This window comes from Colossoma macropomum, unplaced genomic scaffold (assembly GCF_904425465.1).
Source record: "Colossoma macropomum unplaced genomic scaffold, Colossoma_macropomum, whole genome shotgun sequence".
Taxonomy (NCBI): Eukaryota; Metazoa; Chordata; class Actinopteri; order Characiformes; family Serrasalmidae; genus Colossoma; species Colossoma macropomum.
In genome coordinates this window covers 35500806-35518063 of record NW_023494798.1, presented here as the reverse complement: position 1 = coordinate 35518063, position 17258 = coordinate 35500806, and the positions used below count along the sequence as shown (strand labels likewise).

Sequence of the window (17258 nt, the reverse complement as noted above, 5' to 3'; positions counted from 1 at the left end):
GCTGTGTGACCTGCTGTCTGCTGTCTGTTCTCAGTCGTTGAGAACCAGGGCTTTCGCGCTATGCTGCACACTGTGGAGCCGAGATTCAGCGTCCAGTCTCGAAAATACCCCCCCCCCCAACTCTCTACAACAAGACCAAAACTGAAGTTATAAAATCACTAAAGAAAACGGGAAGGACGGCTGTAACGCGCTGCGTGGACACCCCATCACCACTGGATCTTATTTCAGGGTAACAGCGCATTTTATCGCAGATGAGTGGCAGCAGCGTCTCTGAATGAGAGCCTTCTAGTTCACTTGCCGCATCACTTCCATTTGATTTATTAATAAAAGATATTTTAGATATTTAAAGCAAAGTATTTGTAATGATCCATAATGCATTTACATTATGGGTCATTACAAATACTTTGCTTTAAAACTACCAAGTCCTCAGACAGTAGGAAGACAGAAATCATGTATAGAGAAAAAAGATGCGTCGAGATGCATCGATAATCGTTTTATAATCGCATCGCAGCCTCTGAATCGTAATCGAATCGAATCGTGAGGTGCCTAGAGATTCCCACCCCTATTGTTTACAGTGTAAAAAAGCACTTCAGATATCAAACATGTCTTGACTGATCAACTACATTTGCAGTAAAGAGGAAGAGCTGAGAAATTTTTTGGACAAGCTGTTCTTTTAAAGGAGAATTCTACCTAATTTTCCAAATTTCCACATAATTTGTCTGAAAAAGTAAATTTTCTTTGGGACTGGTTTGCCATAGAATGTCCTGCATATATTTTACACAAACACATTCTCAAAACTATCATAAAACAGTGTCTCAGTCATCAGGCAGTGAATTCATAACCATTTACTGTAGTAACTTTCTGTGAGGGAGCTTTTAGAGGTGGACGTCTGGTTCCTATCACCACCACTGTGAACAGTTCTGACTCGGTAAGTTTCTCTAGAACAGAGCGTTTCACACCAAACCTCTCTGAACCACTCTGAACCATTTAATTATGCAGAATTTTTGAAAAATTGGTGGAATTCCCCTTTTAATGGGCATTAGTGCAACTTATTGTCAAATTGTCTTGTTATGGTTATAATTAATAAGGTGTTATTGTGTAATGTGACTGGCTCCTGCTCCCAGAATGCCTCTGTGCTGCTTCAGGCTGTCTGCAGGCCTATTTGGCCCCTTTTCTTCCTCCCTGTGTGATCTCTCCTCAGGGCTCTAACGGGCTATGGGCTGTCTGCTGCTTGCAGGGACGTTTCCTCTGTGGAGGTGCTCATGAACTACCATCAGAGCCTGAAGAGCGAGGTGGAGGCGCGAAACAAGAGCATGCTGCAGTGCATCGAGATGGGAAAGACCCTGCTGGCCGCCCGAAACCCCGCCTCAGAGGAGGTGAAGGAGCCACGGCCGTTCATCCAGGCTGCTCGAGAAACGCTGCACTGACCAAAACAATACGAACAATACTGATACGCTAGGTTTATATCACAATACCTACATTTAGAGTCGGTTATTCATTCAGCCTAATGAGAAACTGTACAACAGACTCAGTTTATATCACAATACCTACATTTAGAGTCGGTTATTCATTCAGCCTAATGAGAAACTGTAGAACAGACTCAGTTTATATCACAATACCTACATTTAGAGTCGGTTATTCATTCAGCCTAATGAGAAACTGTAGAACAGACTCAGTTTATATCACAATACCTACATTTAGAGTCGGTTATTCATTCAGCCTAATGAGAAACTGTAGAGCAGACTCAGTTTATATCACAATACCTACATTTAGAGTCGGTTATTCATTCAGCCTAATGAGAAACTGTAGAACAGACTCAGTTTATATCACAATACCTACATTTAGAGTCGGTTATTCATTCAGCCTAATGAGAAACTGTAGAACAGACTCAGTTTATATCACAATACCTACATTTAGAGTCGGTTATTCATTCAGCCTAATGAGAAACTGTAGAACAGACTCAGTTTATATCACAATACCTACATTTAGAGTCGGTTATTCATTCAGCCTAATGAGAAACTGTAGAACAGACTCAGTTTATATCACAATACCTACATTTAGAGTCGGTTATTCATTCAACTTAATGAGAAACTGTAGAACAGACTGTTTAAAGAGTTCCAGGTTAAAATGCTGCACTACTCGGCTGTTGTAGCTAATCAATACTAGACAGGTTTTCACCTTAGAACAATTATTATTTATAGAGCACCTTTCATTCAAGAAGTAGCTGTGAGTGTAAATAAAAAACAAATAACAAGTAAATAATTCAATAATAAATAAATAATTAAACAAAACAAAATAAAAAAGTGGTAAATACAAGAAGATATGGCTTAAATAAAAATTATAAGTAAATAATAAATAAACAATTGAAAAACAAAATACCAGTAGTAAATATAAAAAATATTGGCTTAAATAAAATAAAAATATAAATACACAAAATGAGTCAGAATTTTAATTAAAAGCAAAATTAAAGCATAAAACAAAAAAAAAAAGTTTTTCTGTATTTTAGAGCAGGTATTTTCATGAGGCCAGAATAAATAAAAATGAAATTTGATTGTTCAAATATTCCAAATAAAAGTGCTTCAAAATCAACTGCAACATACATCAACCAAGAAATATTAAAATAAATTAAAACATGAAAGTGCATTTGGAGAAGCATGAGATTAGTAGTTCACAAACTAAACCCTAAACTTTATCATTTTATCATTTTCATTATATTTAAAGGTACAAAAATACAGAACTCGAAACCATTTTGAAGCAAATAACAGATTTTTCCAAGACCGTCAAATTGAATTTACAAAATATTGTTTTGTGTTTTAAACGTGTATCAGAACCGCTGCCTCTCTCGGGAGGAGTGCAGTCATCGGTCGAGGTTCTGCGAGCCGTCCGGCTCTCTGTTTGTGTTGAAGTGTAGTCTGTGATGTGTTTCAGATTAAAGAGAAGCTGGAGAAGGTTCTGGCGAAGCAGCGGGAGCTGACGGAGAAATGGGATAAACACTGGGAGGAGCTTCAGCACAGTGAGTGTCAGATCATAAATCTGCAGGAAACGAATCACATCATCACCAGCTTCACACAGAGCTTCAGTTTTACTGACAGAGCTCCATCATACAGCATTCCACTGATCCTCAACTCAGAGTTGCTTTATTGCCTTGAACACATTAAAGTATTATTAAGGGAACAGCACATTTAATCTTACATATAACAGTATTATGATCAATATATATCAGGCTTATTATTCAGTTATTAATATGAAAACATTTTCTGCTGTTACAAATATAAATTATTCAGTAACTACTGTGTATTATTCTGTAACAACTATGAGTTGTTTAATATCTATTATATTCAGAAAATCTCAATATCCACTATAAATAACTCAGTATCTACTATGAATTATTCAGTATCTACAATGAATTATTTAGTTACTCAGTATCTATTATAAATAATTTATCTATTTTGAATTATGCAGTATCTTCTGTGAATAATTCAGTATTTGCTATGCAATTTTTTAGTATCTACTATAAATTATTCACTAACAACTTCAGATCCTTCAGTAACTACTATAAATTAATCAGTATCTACTTTGAATTTTTCAATATCTACTAAGTAATTCAGTATTTACTATGAATGATTCAGTATTTACAATACATTTTTCAGTAAGTTACTCAGTATCTATTATGAATAATTCATTATCTATTTTGAGTTATGCAGTATCTTCTATGAATAATTCAGTATTTGCTGTGCATTTTTTAGTATCTACTATGAATTATTCAGTATCTGCTATGAATTTTTTAGTACCTTTTTTTAGTACCTAGTAGTTTCGATATCTACTATGAAACTAATGTGTAGGTTCTGTGATTAAGAGAGTGAAGAACTGAAGTGTGGATTGTTTGGTTCTCTCTGTGTCTCTCAGTGTTGGAGGTTCATCAGTTTGCTCAGGAGGCTGTGGTAGCTGAAGCGTGGCTGACGGCTCAGGAGCCGTTCATTAACAGTCAGGAACTGGGCGGCAGTGTGGATGAAGTGGAGCAGCTGATCCGGAGACACGAAGCTTTCCGAAAAGCAGCAGCGACCTGGGAGGAGAGATTCAGCTCATTACGCCGTCTCACTACGGTTAGAGTCCGTACTGAACACGCTCTCACTGCAGAGCAGCACACTTAACTGGACAGGCTGAATTTAACCCTCCACTGTCCACTTTATTAGAAAGACCCACCTTGTGCTTCCACTAACTGGCCACTTTATTAGAAACACCTGCCTTGTGCTTCCACTAACTGGCCACTTTATTAGAAACACCCACCTTGTGCTTCCACTCACTGGCCACTTTATTAGAAACACCCACCTTGTGCTTCCACTCACTGGCCACTTTATTAGAAACACCCACCTTGTGCTTCCACTAACTGGCCACTTTATTAGAAACACCTACCTTGTGCTTCCACTAACTGGCCACTTTATTAGAAACACCCACCTTGTGCTTCCACTCACTGGCCACTTTATTAGAAACACCCACCTTGTGCTTCCACTCACTGGCCACTTTATTAGAAACAATTACTTCTATTTTCACTTGCTGGCCACTTTATTAAACACCCACTCTGTATTTCCACTAACTGGACACTTTTTTGGAAATACCTAGCTTTATTTCCACTCACTGCCCACTTTAAATGATATATTATTAAAAATCTATTCATTATATAAATTTATTTGGTTGTATTATTGTTTTCATTTTGATCATCTTATCTTTGCTCTTTGTATACGATTGTATAACAGACATTGGAACAGAAATCTATTTTATTATGATTACAGAGAATAAATACATGAATAAAATACAGATATTTTAGTGCAGCAACCCAGTGCAGTTTTTATTTATCAAAGCTATTTTTCAAAATTAAAGCTGTAGTTTTTGTTGTCCCCTCTTGGCTCCAGGTGGAGAAGATAAAAGCTGAGCAGAGTAAGCTCCCGCCGACCCCTCTGCTGGGCCGTAAGGTGTTTTTGGACCCTCAGGACTCGTCTCCAGCCCGCAGCAGCCCCTCCTCCCTCCTCAGACAGACCATCTATGAACAGGGGGAGCCTCGCGGCGAGCGAGTCACCCAGCCTTCTCCCTCATCCGTCGCTCGCAGGCTGGGCTCCACTGTGGCCAACTACACGCCCATCATGAACGGGGCGGCCACTTACCGTATCCAGGAGGCCAGGAACGCCGGGCTGCTGGGGGTGGCTGCGGGTCTGGGAACCACAGCGGAGCCGAAATCCACTCAGATCAAAGCCCAGATCCAGATCCCCATCATGCAGCAGAAGATGGAGCACATGCATGAGGCAGTGCGCCCCCTACTGGAAAGGGAGAGGGATCGTCAGCAGGAGAACGTGATGGCGGAGGTGGTGATGCTCCAGGAGCCCGGAGGAGGCAGAGAGAGGCTAAACAGCGGGCCGCTGGGCAGCGGGAGCAGCAGGTCAGAGCTTCAGGTGGAGCAGCATCCTCCTCCGAGGGAGTCTCGCCTGGAGCGGCAGCTGTCCAACGAGCAGCTGATCCAGGCGCGGAGGGATGAGCTCCCCCAGGAGGTGTGGAGGGAAAAGGAGGAGCGCGCCCAGAGACGGCTGGAGAGACAGACGTCCAGCGAGCAGGAGGGTCCGGCTCATGCGTACGAGGCCCGCCGGAGAGACAGACACCGACTGGAGCGGCAGGAGAGCAGCGAGCACGATGGCAGGGAGCAGTCGGACCGACGCTCCGGAGGAGGGTGAGACAGCAGAGTGGATAATCCCACTGCGGACATTGTAGTTTTAACTGTAAAGTTTTCTGAAAAGGCCAAATCACTTGAATAGAATATGATAGAATCTGCGAAGTCCATTGTTTTTAATGATTCGGGAGTGAATTACCGTCCATAATTCATCAAACTTGTCAACATCATTTACAAGCGTATGCAAAAGTTTGAACATCCCCAATCAAATTACTTGTTTTGTTGATTTTCTTAGTGGAAATAAGTCCATCCTCTACAGAGTTTAACATTAAAATATTAAATGTGCCAAAATGTTTGCATGTCACATTACATGTTTTATTTTTTTTCCCCCAATATGTTAAATTCAACAAATAAAATTCTGCATTAAAATGTGCAGAAATGTGTTCATGTCATTTAACCAGGGGTGCCAAAACATACCACTGTAAATAAAATTATGAACTTTTATAATGATCATATGATCCTCACAGTCACTCTGACAGACTGTAATACACTACAGGAAGTGTAGGGGGCGATATGGCTTCTACTGTTTCATTTAAAAAGCCTCTATAATGTTCATATGATCCACACAGTCACTCTGACAGACTGTAATACACTATAGGAAGTGTAGGGGGCGATATGGCTTCTACTGTTTCATTTAAAAAGCTCTATAATGTTCATATGATCCACACAGTCATTCTGACAGACTGTAATACACTACAGGAAGTGTAGGGGGCGATTTGGCTTCTACTGTTTCATTTAAAAAACCTCTATAATGTTCATATGATCCACACAGTCACTCTGACAGACTGTAATACACTACAGGAAGTGTAGGGGGCGATATGGCTTCTACTGTTTCATTTAAAAAGCTCTATAATGTTCATATGATCCACACAGTCATTCTGACAGACTGTAATACACTACAGGAAGGTTAGGGGGCGATATTTTTTCTGTTCTTTCACTTAAAAAGCATTCCATTTTAACAAGAGTTGATAAGCTTAACTTAAAACCCTACTTAAAAAGAAAAAATAACCTCCAAACAGCAGCATAATAGCTCTTCACCTTCCTTTGTTGTCTTGACCTCGCTTGACCTTTAGAAGTAAATTTTGTGATTATTGTATTATTCAGTTCTCCTATTGACCATTGCATTTATTTAGTTAGTTATTTTTGAAATTCTTTGTCTTTTGGTCTTATTATTGTTATTCTAATTGCATATTTTAAGTTTTGTTTTGGGGCTCAATGGGGTAAACATTAAAAAAAACATCATTTGTTAATTCATTGTTATGTATTTTGTTGGCAGAGACAAAAAGTCCACCTTAGCTGAGATTGTGGAGCAACTGCAAGAGAGAGAAGCCGCACAAGTGAGTCCACCTTAAATGTCCACAAAATTCAACATTTTTAAAACCTTAAGGGCCCAAATCATGGAGAACCACGTTTAATGTGATCTGTAGATGTTTCCATTCACTCTTAAGTCCATTCAGTCCATATATGGAAACTAAGCTGAAGCAAACAGCCTGTTTTGAATTCGCAAGAACTGATGCAGTTATATAAATCCACCTGTTCAACCTGCAGCAGTTTAGCCCCGCCCACTCACACTAAAGTTATAAGGAGTGTTCCAGCCTGAGGCGCAGTGCAGGACCGCCAGTTAGAACAGAGCTGAGTACAGTACTGTACAAAAGTTTAGGCACCTGAGAAAATTACTTTTAAAAGGCTGTTTGTCTGGCAGTGAAGAAGTAAACATATATAATAAAATGTACTAAAACAATTATAAAATATAATATGCAGTACAAAAACAAGTAAGTAAAATCGTATAAATATTATGAAGATGAAAATGCAGTTGGGGGATGTCACGTTCAGTGAATTAGCCGAGTGACTAAACACTGTAAACAATAACATACGTTAATAGTTGTGCAATATGCCAGGGTGTATAAACAAAGTGGCGGTGCAGTATGTAATATGTATGATTATACACATTGCATAAAATAATATATGGGCCCTTTAACACTGTGACCCGCCCTTTCAGGCTCGTGGAGAGATCCCCCGCCTCCCGAACGGCTTTCCGGAGAAGTCGTCTCGGCCTGACCGGCCCCGAGCCCGAGACCGACCCAAACCCCGGCGGAGACCGCGGCCCAAAGAGGCGACGGCGGGAGAAACGCGGCGGTCTCGATCAGCTCCAGCGCAAAGCAGCCCACCGGTACCCCAACCGCCTACACACACTGCCCAGCACGAGGGCTTCCTCTTCCGCAAGCTCGACATCGAGAGCCAGAAGAAGAGCTCCAACAGGTGGGGCTCAGTCTTCAAACACTGATCAGAGTCTCAGAGCATGAACCCAGCATGCCAACAGCTTCAGTCCGATCTATGCCAATCTGGAATTAGCATGATTGTTGATCCTGTTCTACGCTAACATGAAATTAGCATTCATCGATGCCTGGGATTCTTGCATAAACACGCAAAACATTTACAATCCAAACAAATTCAATGCTTTATTTAGTTATTTTTTATTCTGCCAGATCTCCAGAGAGCTTGGAGAGGCTTGAAAAGAAGCTAACAAAGAAGCTAACAAAGTAAAAGTTTGGTTACATTTTATTTATTTTCCAAAGGAGCAGCCATTTCGAGTTCAGTCCCTGTAGGCCTTAGCAATAAATGAAAAATAAGTAATATTTATAGTATTTTCATGTTCATAAAATCAGGATTATTGATTATATCGCTGCTACACAGATAGTCTGCTGCACCTTAGACCTACTTTCTGCACTATATCCTAAGCTTATAAGCCTTTTTAGCATTAAGTGATGTAATAAAAAATCTCTAAAGAACATATTTAATAATACAATATTAAGTAACTCAAAATCTTTTGGTTATAAACTTTCACCTCTTGTTTTGAGAGCTGCAAGTACATGGGTTCTTGAGCTCCTTCTGGTTTGGGTTCATGACTGTTCTTTCTATTTAAATGATGCGCACAATAGCGACTTGCATACTAACAGCTCGCCTTGTGGAGAAACTTCAGACTGCTAAACGGACACGAGTAGATGAGTTCTAAAGCTACGTCCATGTGCTTTTCATAAAACAAGGTCTTTTCTGCTGTTATAGTAGAGACGATAACAGAATTCAGCTGTAGATGCCTGTCAGGAATTATGAAGTAGTATTTGATTCTTTGATCATCTGAACCATCAGGGCATTTAAACTGTTCAGAACATGCTGAGAATCAGGCAGTATGTGGCAGTCTGGGAAACCCAGAGACCGTGGGGTTTACTGTGACCTAACAGCTTATTAATGCCCTGTAAAAAAATCAATTAATTAACAGTAAAAAGGAATAAAACATTACATGTTCATATTATTTAAACCTAAAAGTAGGTTTGTGATATCGTGTGCAGTATACCATTGTCTGATCACTGAATGATACACCACATTACCTGCTGAGCTTAAACCAGAGAAAATAAATAGGCTTCCTGGTCAAACTTTGTTCCTAGTATGGTTTGGTAACATTTGGTTTGAGTTAGTAGTTCTTGCTATGGTTTGGTAATTTTGGTATGGTTTGGTAGTTTTTGGTATGGTTTGGTAGATCTTGGTATGGTTTAGTAATTCTTGGTATAGTTTGGTAGTTTGGGGTATGGTTTGGTAGTGTTTGGTATGGTTTGGTAGTTTTTGTATGGCTTGGTAGCATTTGGTATGAGTTAGTAGTTCTTGCTATGGTTTGGTAGTTTTGGTGTGGATTGGTAGTTTTTGGTATGGTTTGGTAGATCTTTGTGTGGTTTGAAAGTATTTAGTAGTAGTTAGTAGTTCTTGGCATGGTTTGGTAGTTTTGGTATGGTTTGGTAGATCTTGGTATGGTTTAGTAATTCTTGGTATAGTTTGGTAGTTTGGGGTATGGTTTGGTAGTGTTTGGTAGTAGTTAGTAGTTCTCGGTATGGTTTGGTAGTTTTTGGTATGGTTTGGTAGTTTTTGTATGGCTTGGTAGCATTTGGTATGAGTTAGTAGTTCTTGCTATGGTTTGGTAGTTTTGGTGTGGATTGGTAGTTTTTGGTATGGTTTGGTAGATCTTTGTGTGGTTTGATAGTATTTGGTAGTAGTTAGTAGTTCTTGGTATGGTTTGGTAGTTTTTGGTATGGTTTGGTAGTGTTTGGTAGTAGTTAGTAGTTCTTGGTATGGTTTGGTAGATCTTGGTATGGTTTAGTAATTCTTGGTATGGTTTGGTAGTTTTTGGTATGGTTTGGTAGTGTTTGGTAGTAGTTAGTAGTTCTTGGTATGGTTTGGTAGATCTTGGTATGGTTTAGTAATTCTTGGTATGGTTTGGTAGTTTTTGGTATGGTTTGGTAGTAGTTAGTAGTTCTTGGTATGGTTTGGTAGATCTTGGTATGGTTTAGTAATTCTTGGTATGGTTTGGTAGTTTTTGGTATTGTTTGGTAGTGTTTGACTTTGACTAAAGACTGTGCCAGCCTTTAGCCTTTCAGCTTCGTAGCATTGGAGGAGGAGACCTAGCTAACGGGTTAAAATCTGTATAAAAGTGTAAAAAATAAAAAAATGATTTGCTTTCCTGGGTTAAATTTTTTATAAACTTCTTTAACCTGCAAATTAAATAACTTGCCATTAGCGCAGCTTGCATCTTGCATGACGACATTTTAGCCACCGCTAGCCTTCTTGGTGGACTTGGCTGTGGCAGAAGACCAAGAGCTGCTGTTTCCGAGGCCTGTAAGTACCGCATCACGCGCCACGTTCATGGCTTTGCTTCACTCAGCTTCCGTCAGCCATTACGGTGGAGAACAGCTGCCCTCCATAGCGCCCCCTCAGGCCAATTCACATACCGACTCATTTCACGAATGAGTTCTAGACACAATTCTAAAGCAGTGGCTGTCTTTCCTTTATGCATGCACATGTAGAGTGATGTACATGTGCACCGAATGCTGTTTATGAATGTCTGCATTAGTATCAGCATCACTACTGGCTAGAAATTAACCAGAATCTTGCTCTCGTCTCTTCCATGTTCCCTCTACGTTCCTGGCTGCTCTCCTGCCTCTCCACAAAGGTAAGCCACAGACGTCCGGCGCTGTATTTAAACGGTAATGATCTCCGCAGCTGGTCAGGTTCAGTCCTGCGGGACTGCTCTTCGCTGTTTAGCAGGTGAGTGGCAGTTAGGTGGAAGCTCTGGTGCTCATTGTGGTCTTTGTTCTCTCCCACATTACAGCAGATCTTGGGTGAACCTGTACTGCGTGTTGAATAAGGGTGAGCTTGGTTTCTACAAGGACTCCAAGAACATCACCACACCCTACAACAACGAGCCGCTTCTTAGCCTCAGCGGCTGCGCCTGCGACATCACCAACGGGTACAAGAAGAAGAAAAATGTCTTCACACTCAAGTAAGAACTGAAAGACAAGCAACAGAGCGGAACTGTGAATCTGACAGTGTTAGCATACATTGTAATAACATTAGCTGCCTAGCTGGGTCACGTAACCAGAAATGAGGCAGACTTACCTTACATGATAATAACATTAGAAACCTGTCTAGATAACATTACCAGAAATTAGACAGTCCTGCCAAACAGGCTAATAGAAGTAGTTACCTAACAAGGTAACATTACCAGAAATGAGGCAGTGCTAGCCTGTATGTTAATAACATTAGCTACCTATCTAGGTAACGTTACTGGAAACGAGGCAGTGCTAGCCTATATGTTAATAACATCAGCTACCTATCTAGGTAACGTTACCGGAAACGAGGCAGCGCTAGCCTGTATGTTAATAACATTAGCTACCTAGCTAGGTAACGTTACCGGAAACGAGGCAGCGCTAGCCTGTATGTTAATAACATTAGCTACCTAGCTAGGTAACGTAACCAGAAACGAGGCAGCACTAGCATGTATGTTAATAACATTAACTACCTAGCTAGGTAACGTTACCGGAAACGAGGCAGCACTAGCCTGTATGTTAATAACATTATCTACCTAGCTAGGTAACGTTACCCAAAACGAGGCAGTGCTAGCCTGTATGTTAATAACATTAGCTACCTATCTAGGTAATGTTACCGGAAACAAGGCAGCGCTAGCATGTATGTTAATAACATTAGCTACCTAACAAGGTAACGTTACCAGAAACGAGGCAGCGCTAGCATGTATGTTAATAACATTAGCTACCTAGCTAGGTAACGTTACTGGAAACGAGGCAGTGCTAGCCTATATGTTAATAACATTAGCTACCTAGCTAGGTAACGTTACCGGAAACGAGGCAGCGCTAGCCTGTATGTTAATAACATTAGCTACCTAGCTAGGTAACGTAACCAGAAACGAGGCAGCACTAGCCTGTATGTTAATAACATTAACTACCTAGCTAGGTAACGTTACCCAAAACGAGGCAGCGCTAGCCTGTATGTTAATAACATTAGCTACCTAGCTAGGTAACGTTACCCAAAACGAGGCAGTGCTAGCCTGTATGTTAATAACATTAGCTACCTATCTAGGTAACGTTACCGGAAACGGGGCAGCGCTAGCATGTATGTTAATAACATTAGCTACCTATCAAGGTAACGTTACCAGAAACGAGGCAGCGCTAGCCTGTATGTTAATAACATTAGCTACCTAGCTAGGTAACGTTACCAGAAACGAGGCAGCGCTAGCATGTATGTTAATAACATTAGCTACCTAGCTAGGTAACGTTACTGGAAACGAGGCAGCGCTGGCCTGTATGTTAATAATATCCCAGGTAGCAGCATATATCGGTCTGCTGGCTTGATAAGGTCGGCACCCCACCGACTGTTTGCCACTGCTGGTCTCCCCTCGGACCACCCGGATTACTGCCCTGCATACAAGCTCTAACTAGTTTTTAATCTCCTCAAACAGATTTTAAACACACAGAGACTTTTATTTTAGAAAATAAACTAAGACAAATATTACAAACAACTGAGAGGAAAAAAAACTGACTAGGTCTGATATAAAATGATTTTACAGAAAATGTTGTTGCTGAAACTGTGCTGGATTAAATTAATGTACTGAACTATTTTATAGTAGTAAGTATAACTAAGTATATCTAAAGAAAAGAAGGAAGGAAAATTGAGTAAACTGGACTGCGAGTGGAAAATGAGTGATGATGGGAGGAATTTTGTCTAATACTCTGCTTAAACACTGGTGGATCGCCCTGAAAACACTGAGCAAAACGCCAGTGGGCCGATAGCTTTGCTATCAGAGGGTCAACACTGGTCCACTATCCTCTTGCTATCACAGATTAGCTACCTAACTAGGCAGCATTACTAGAAATTAGACGGTCCTACCTTACATATTAAAAACATTAGCTACTGAGCTAGGTGACGTTACCAGAAGTGAACAGAACTGCGGCCCTCTAAATGTGTCTTTAACAAATATTAAATAAACACACGTTACTTGCCGTCGCCCTCTAGAGGTGACTGCACCTGTTCTTTGTTTTCAGGATCCCTGATACGTATGAGGAGTTTGAGTTTGATGTATTCGATGGTAATAACTGACTTTACTTTCTTATAATCCAGAACTAAAGATGGGAGCGAGTTCCTGTTCCATGCTAAAGATGAGGTAAGATTTCACACTTCTTCAGACTGACATGACTAACCTAACAGAATCTGCGGTGTGGATGATGTAGATGTGAACATAATTCAGCGTAATTTACATTGTGTGCTGGGCTCGGGTGATAAAATAACAATAATGATTGAAAATTCACATTTTTTTATTTCGTTAATGCACACAATGAGTTTTTTCCTATAAAACGTTTGAGCCATTCTGCTCCTCAAAGTCTTTTAAACTTTGAACAGTTGCTACTTCTGTACGTTAGGTGGCGCTGTGTGTTACTTCCTAGACAGGGAAGGAGATGTCTAGCCATTCACTCACAACCAGTGGAACAGTTAGCAAGTTTGCTAGCTAGTTAACTAGCGTTACTATTTTCAGTTAGCAGAGTTAGCAAGTTTTGCTATTTTTGGTTAGCAGAGCTAGCTAGCGTTAGCAGATTTAGGTAGTTTTAGCTATTTAGGGTTTCAGTTAGCAGAGTTAGCTAGTATATAATTTCATTTAGCAGTGTGAGCTAGTGTTACTATTTTCACTTAGCAGAGTTAGCTAAGCGTTAGCTTCAGTTACCAGTTAGCTAGTGTTAGCTTTTCAGTTAGCAGATTTAGTTAGCCTTAGTTGTTGTCAATTACCAGTGTTAGCTATTTTCAGTTAGAGTTATAATCCAAGTTCTCAGTTTATAATCAGAGTTCTTAGTGTATAATTAGAGTTTTTGGTGTACAATCTGAGTTCTCAGTGTATAATCTGAGTTCTCAGTTAATAATGAGAGTTCTCATTGTATAATCAGAGTTCCCAGTATATAATCAGAGTTCTCATGATATCAGAATTCTCAGTATATAGTCAGTTCTTAGTTTATAATAGAGTTCTCAGTATATAATCACAGTTCAAGTATATAATGAGAGTTTAAAGTATATAATCAGAGTTTTCCAAATATAATCACAGTTATCAGATTATGAGCAGTTCTCAGTATATAATTTGTTTTTGATAGTTTTTGATATATATCAGAGTTCTCAGTGTAAAGTCAGAGTCCTTAGTGTATAATCAGGGTTCTCAGTATATAATGAGAGTTCTCCATATATAATCACAGTTATCAGATTATAAGCAGTTCTCAGTAGATAATCAGAGTTCTCAGTTAAAAATCATTTTCGGTATTTAATCCAAGTTCTCAGTATATAATCAAAATTCTCTGCATATAATCAGAGTTCTCAGTGTATAATCAGTTCTCAGTATATAATCAGACTTCTCAGTGTATAATCAGTTCTCAGTATATAATTAGAGTTCTCAGTGTATAATCAGAGTTCTCAGTGTGTAATCAGTTCTCAGCGTATAATCAGTTCTCAGTATATAATCAGAGTTCTCAGTGTATAATCAGTTCTCAGTATATAATTAGAGTTCTCAGTGTATAATTAGAGTTCTCAGTGTATAATTAGAGTTCTCAGTATAAAATCAGAGTTCTCAGTGTATAATCAGTTCTCAGTATATAATCAGAGTTCTCAGTGTATAATCAGTTGTCAGTATATAATCAGAGTTCTCAGTGTATAATCAGAGTTCTCAGTATATAATCAGAGTTCTCAGTGTATAATCAGTTCTCAGTATATAATTAGAGTTCTCAGTGTATAATTAGAGTTCTCAGTATATAATCAGAGTTCTCAGTGTATAATCAGTTCTCAGTATATAATCAGAGTTCTCAGTGTATAATCAGTTGTCAGTATATAATCAGAGTTCTCAGTGTATAATCAGTTCTCAGTATATAAGTAGAGTTCTCAGTGTATAATCAGAGTTCTCAGTGTATAATCAGTTCTCAGTATATAATCTTCTTGTCCTGCAGGACGATCTGAAGGGATGGATCGCCAGTATCACCATGAGTATTAACGAACACGAGGAGATCGCCAAATGGGGGCAGCCTCATCATCCTACTACCTCATCCACCGACGAGGGCACGCGGCGGGACGGCAGCAGGGCGGGCGGCTCGGAGAGGGGCGAGAGGTCAGACCGGGCCGACCGGGGCTCTGAACGCTCAGACAAAGGCGAGAAACCAGAGAAGAAAACAGGCAAGAAGAAATGAGCATTGACTCCACAGCGCCCTCTATCCCTCCGAGCTTATAGTGTTCTAAAACAGGACCTGATAGAAATCGGGCAGCCGGACGTGACAGGACTGCGCTGACAGTACAGAGCGCACTGCGCTCTCGCTGTCCGCCGGAGAGTGGACTCAACCGGCGTTGAGCGCCCCCTGGTGGCTGCTGGAGAGAACGATACTCGGCAGCCAGCGTATGGGCCAAAGAGCGGTAGGGAGAGGTTAAAAAATAAATAAATAAATAAAAATGAAAATCGAGTTCTGAGAGATGTTACAATGACGTAGCTGATGATATTTATTTTTTAATTTGTTGAAAGACGAATCCTATACATGTAAACTGTCTATTTGTATATCGTGTGTCTCCACATCTAACCTTATCTGATCTAAAGCTGAAGAGAATGGAAATATGCCAAAATTTTCTTACAATTTCGTTTTCGTTTTCCTCAGAGGAGCATGTTTGTCTGTTTTTTTGTTTTTTTTTTTCTTTTCCAAATCTTTTGCTGTTTTTATACTATTAACTTATTTGGTTCTTCCAAGTTTTTTCGATTCTCTTCTCGACACTTTGTAGACCACAACGACACGACTGACCATATGATATTGTTAAGCATGTTAAGCAAAACTTTTAACTGGGAATCTAATGGTCTGTTCACAAATAAAGGGAAGCTTATACGCGTATGAGGGTGTGTCGTGCCTCACATGTGCTCTGCATGGTTTCCTCTTTATTTTGGAGAATTACCCATAGCATTGAAGGAGAATTCCACCCATTTTTCAAAAACAATTCTGCACAACTCAGTGTGTGAGATGTAATCAGAGTGATTCAGAGTGGTTTGGTGTGAAATGGTTCAGATGTCTTTACAGTGGTGGTGATAGGAACCAGGGATCCCATTTAGAACATGTTCTATATCTGTGTGTGTAAGAACCACCAAGAGACAATGAAAACTGAAATTTATCAAACGACGGCGATGATGAATCCTGCAGTGCTCTGCTCGTGCACAGCCAGGCTCATTTACATAATGACACGCCCCCAAAATCCATACATGGTGAAAAAGCTGAATTGAAATGTTGAGTAAAAACATTTAGTTCTTACATGTAAAAACACAGCTTTCAATTTAACACGTAGGAAATTAATTAGGAACACTTTGAACATGCAAAAATGGTTCAGTAGTAATTATTCAATCATTTAGTTTCCAAATTATTTACTTTCGGCAATTCAAGTAGTGCTAACTGGGTTTGTACACACTTAAACATTTTAAATTTATTTTAATGAGTGCTAATATTTTACTTGCTTACATTGAATTTCTGACAAATATTGTGGACTAAAAGCTCAAATATGCCAAATCATACGCATGGTGTCATCTCAATCAGTCAGATGTTCCTTTTACATCATTTTACTTCACTTTTACCATCAGACTAAATCATCTGTGTTACCTGTTTGTTCCTCTTCTATACAGTGTAAACAGTGAATGAGGGCAGAAGGTGTTTCTGAGATTTGGACTGATGAAAAATATTGTTTTATCTTTTTTTTTATTCATGCAGAGTGTTTATTTAACTGCTTGCTACCACGTTAAGTGATTGTTTAGGTTGAACTAAAAAATATTTTTACAGTGTCTGAGCACAATATTTTCCAATCATTCCATCAGTTATACTGAAATCGCTTATAATTCTCATAAATGGCTTAAACTGCAATTACACTGTTCTACCACTAGACCACGGTCAAGAGTCATTCTAAATATATGTGCATTCTCACGGTCTAGATAAAAACCAGTAAATCACATCCTGTGTGTGTTGATGTTGATGATGGAAAATAGTGGAAAATCTGAAATAATAAGTTTTCTTTGGGGACTATTTTGCCTCACAGCGCCTGCATGTATCCCTCCACCATGAATGGAGTTTAAGTTCTCTAAACTATCATAAAACAGTGTCTCAGTCATCAGGCAGTGAATTCATAACCATTTCATGTAGGAACTTTCTGTGAGGAGCTT

General features: G+C 39.5%; 1 protein-coding gene across 1 annotated transcript in view; it reads left to right on the top strand.

The window, feature by feature from the left end:
- LOC118817988 (spectrin beta chain, non-erythrocytic 4-like) overlaps positions 1–15951 on the top strand; it is a 109419-nt gene extending 93468 nt beyond the window's left edge. The window contains exons 29-37 of the mRNA XM_036585063.1: positions 1202–1376; positions 2929–3013; positions 3907–4103; positions 4911–5716; positions 6993–7053; positions 7716–7975; positions 10875–11042; positions 13175–13217; positions 15031–15951. Of these exons, the coding sequence (XP_036440956.1) occupies positions 1202–1376; positions 2929–3013; positions 3907–4103; positions 4911–5716; positions 6993–7053; positions 7716–7975; positions 10875–11042; positions 13175–13217; positions 15031–15267 (2032 nt within the window). The 3' untranslated portion in view covers positions 15268–15951. The remainder of the gene's footprint in view (positions 1–1201; positions 1377–2928; positions 3014–3906; positions 4104–4910; positions 5717–6992; positions 7054–7715; positions 7976–10874; positions 11043–13174; positions 13218–15030) is intronic.
- The last annotated feature ends 1307 nt before the right edge of the window (positions 15952–17258 follow it).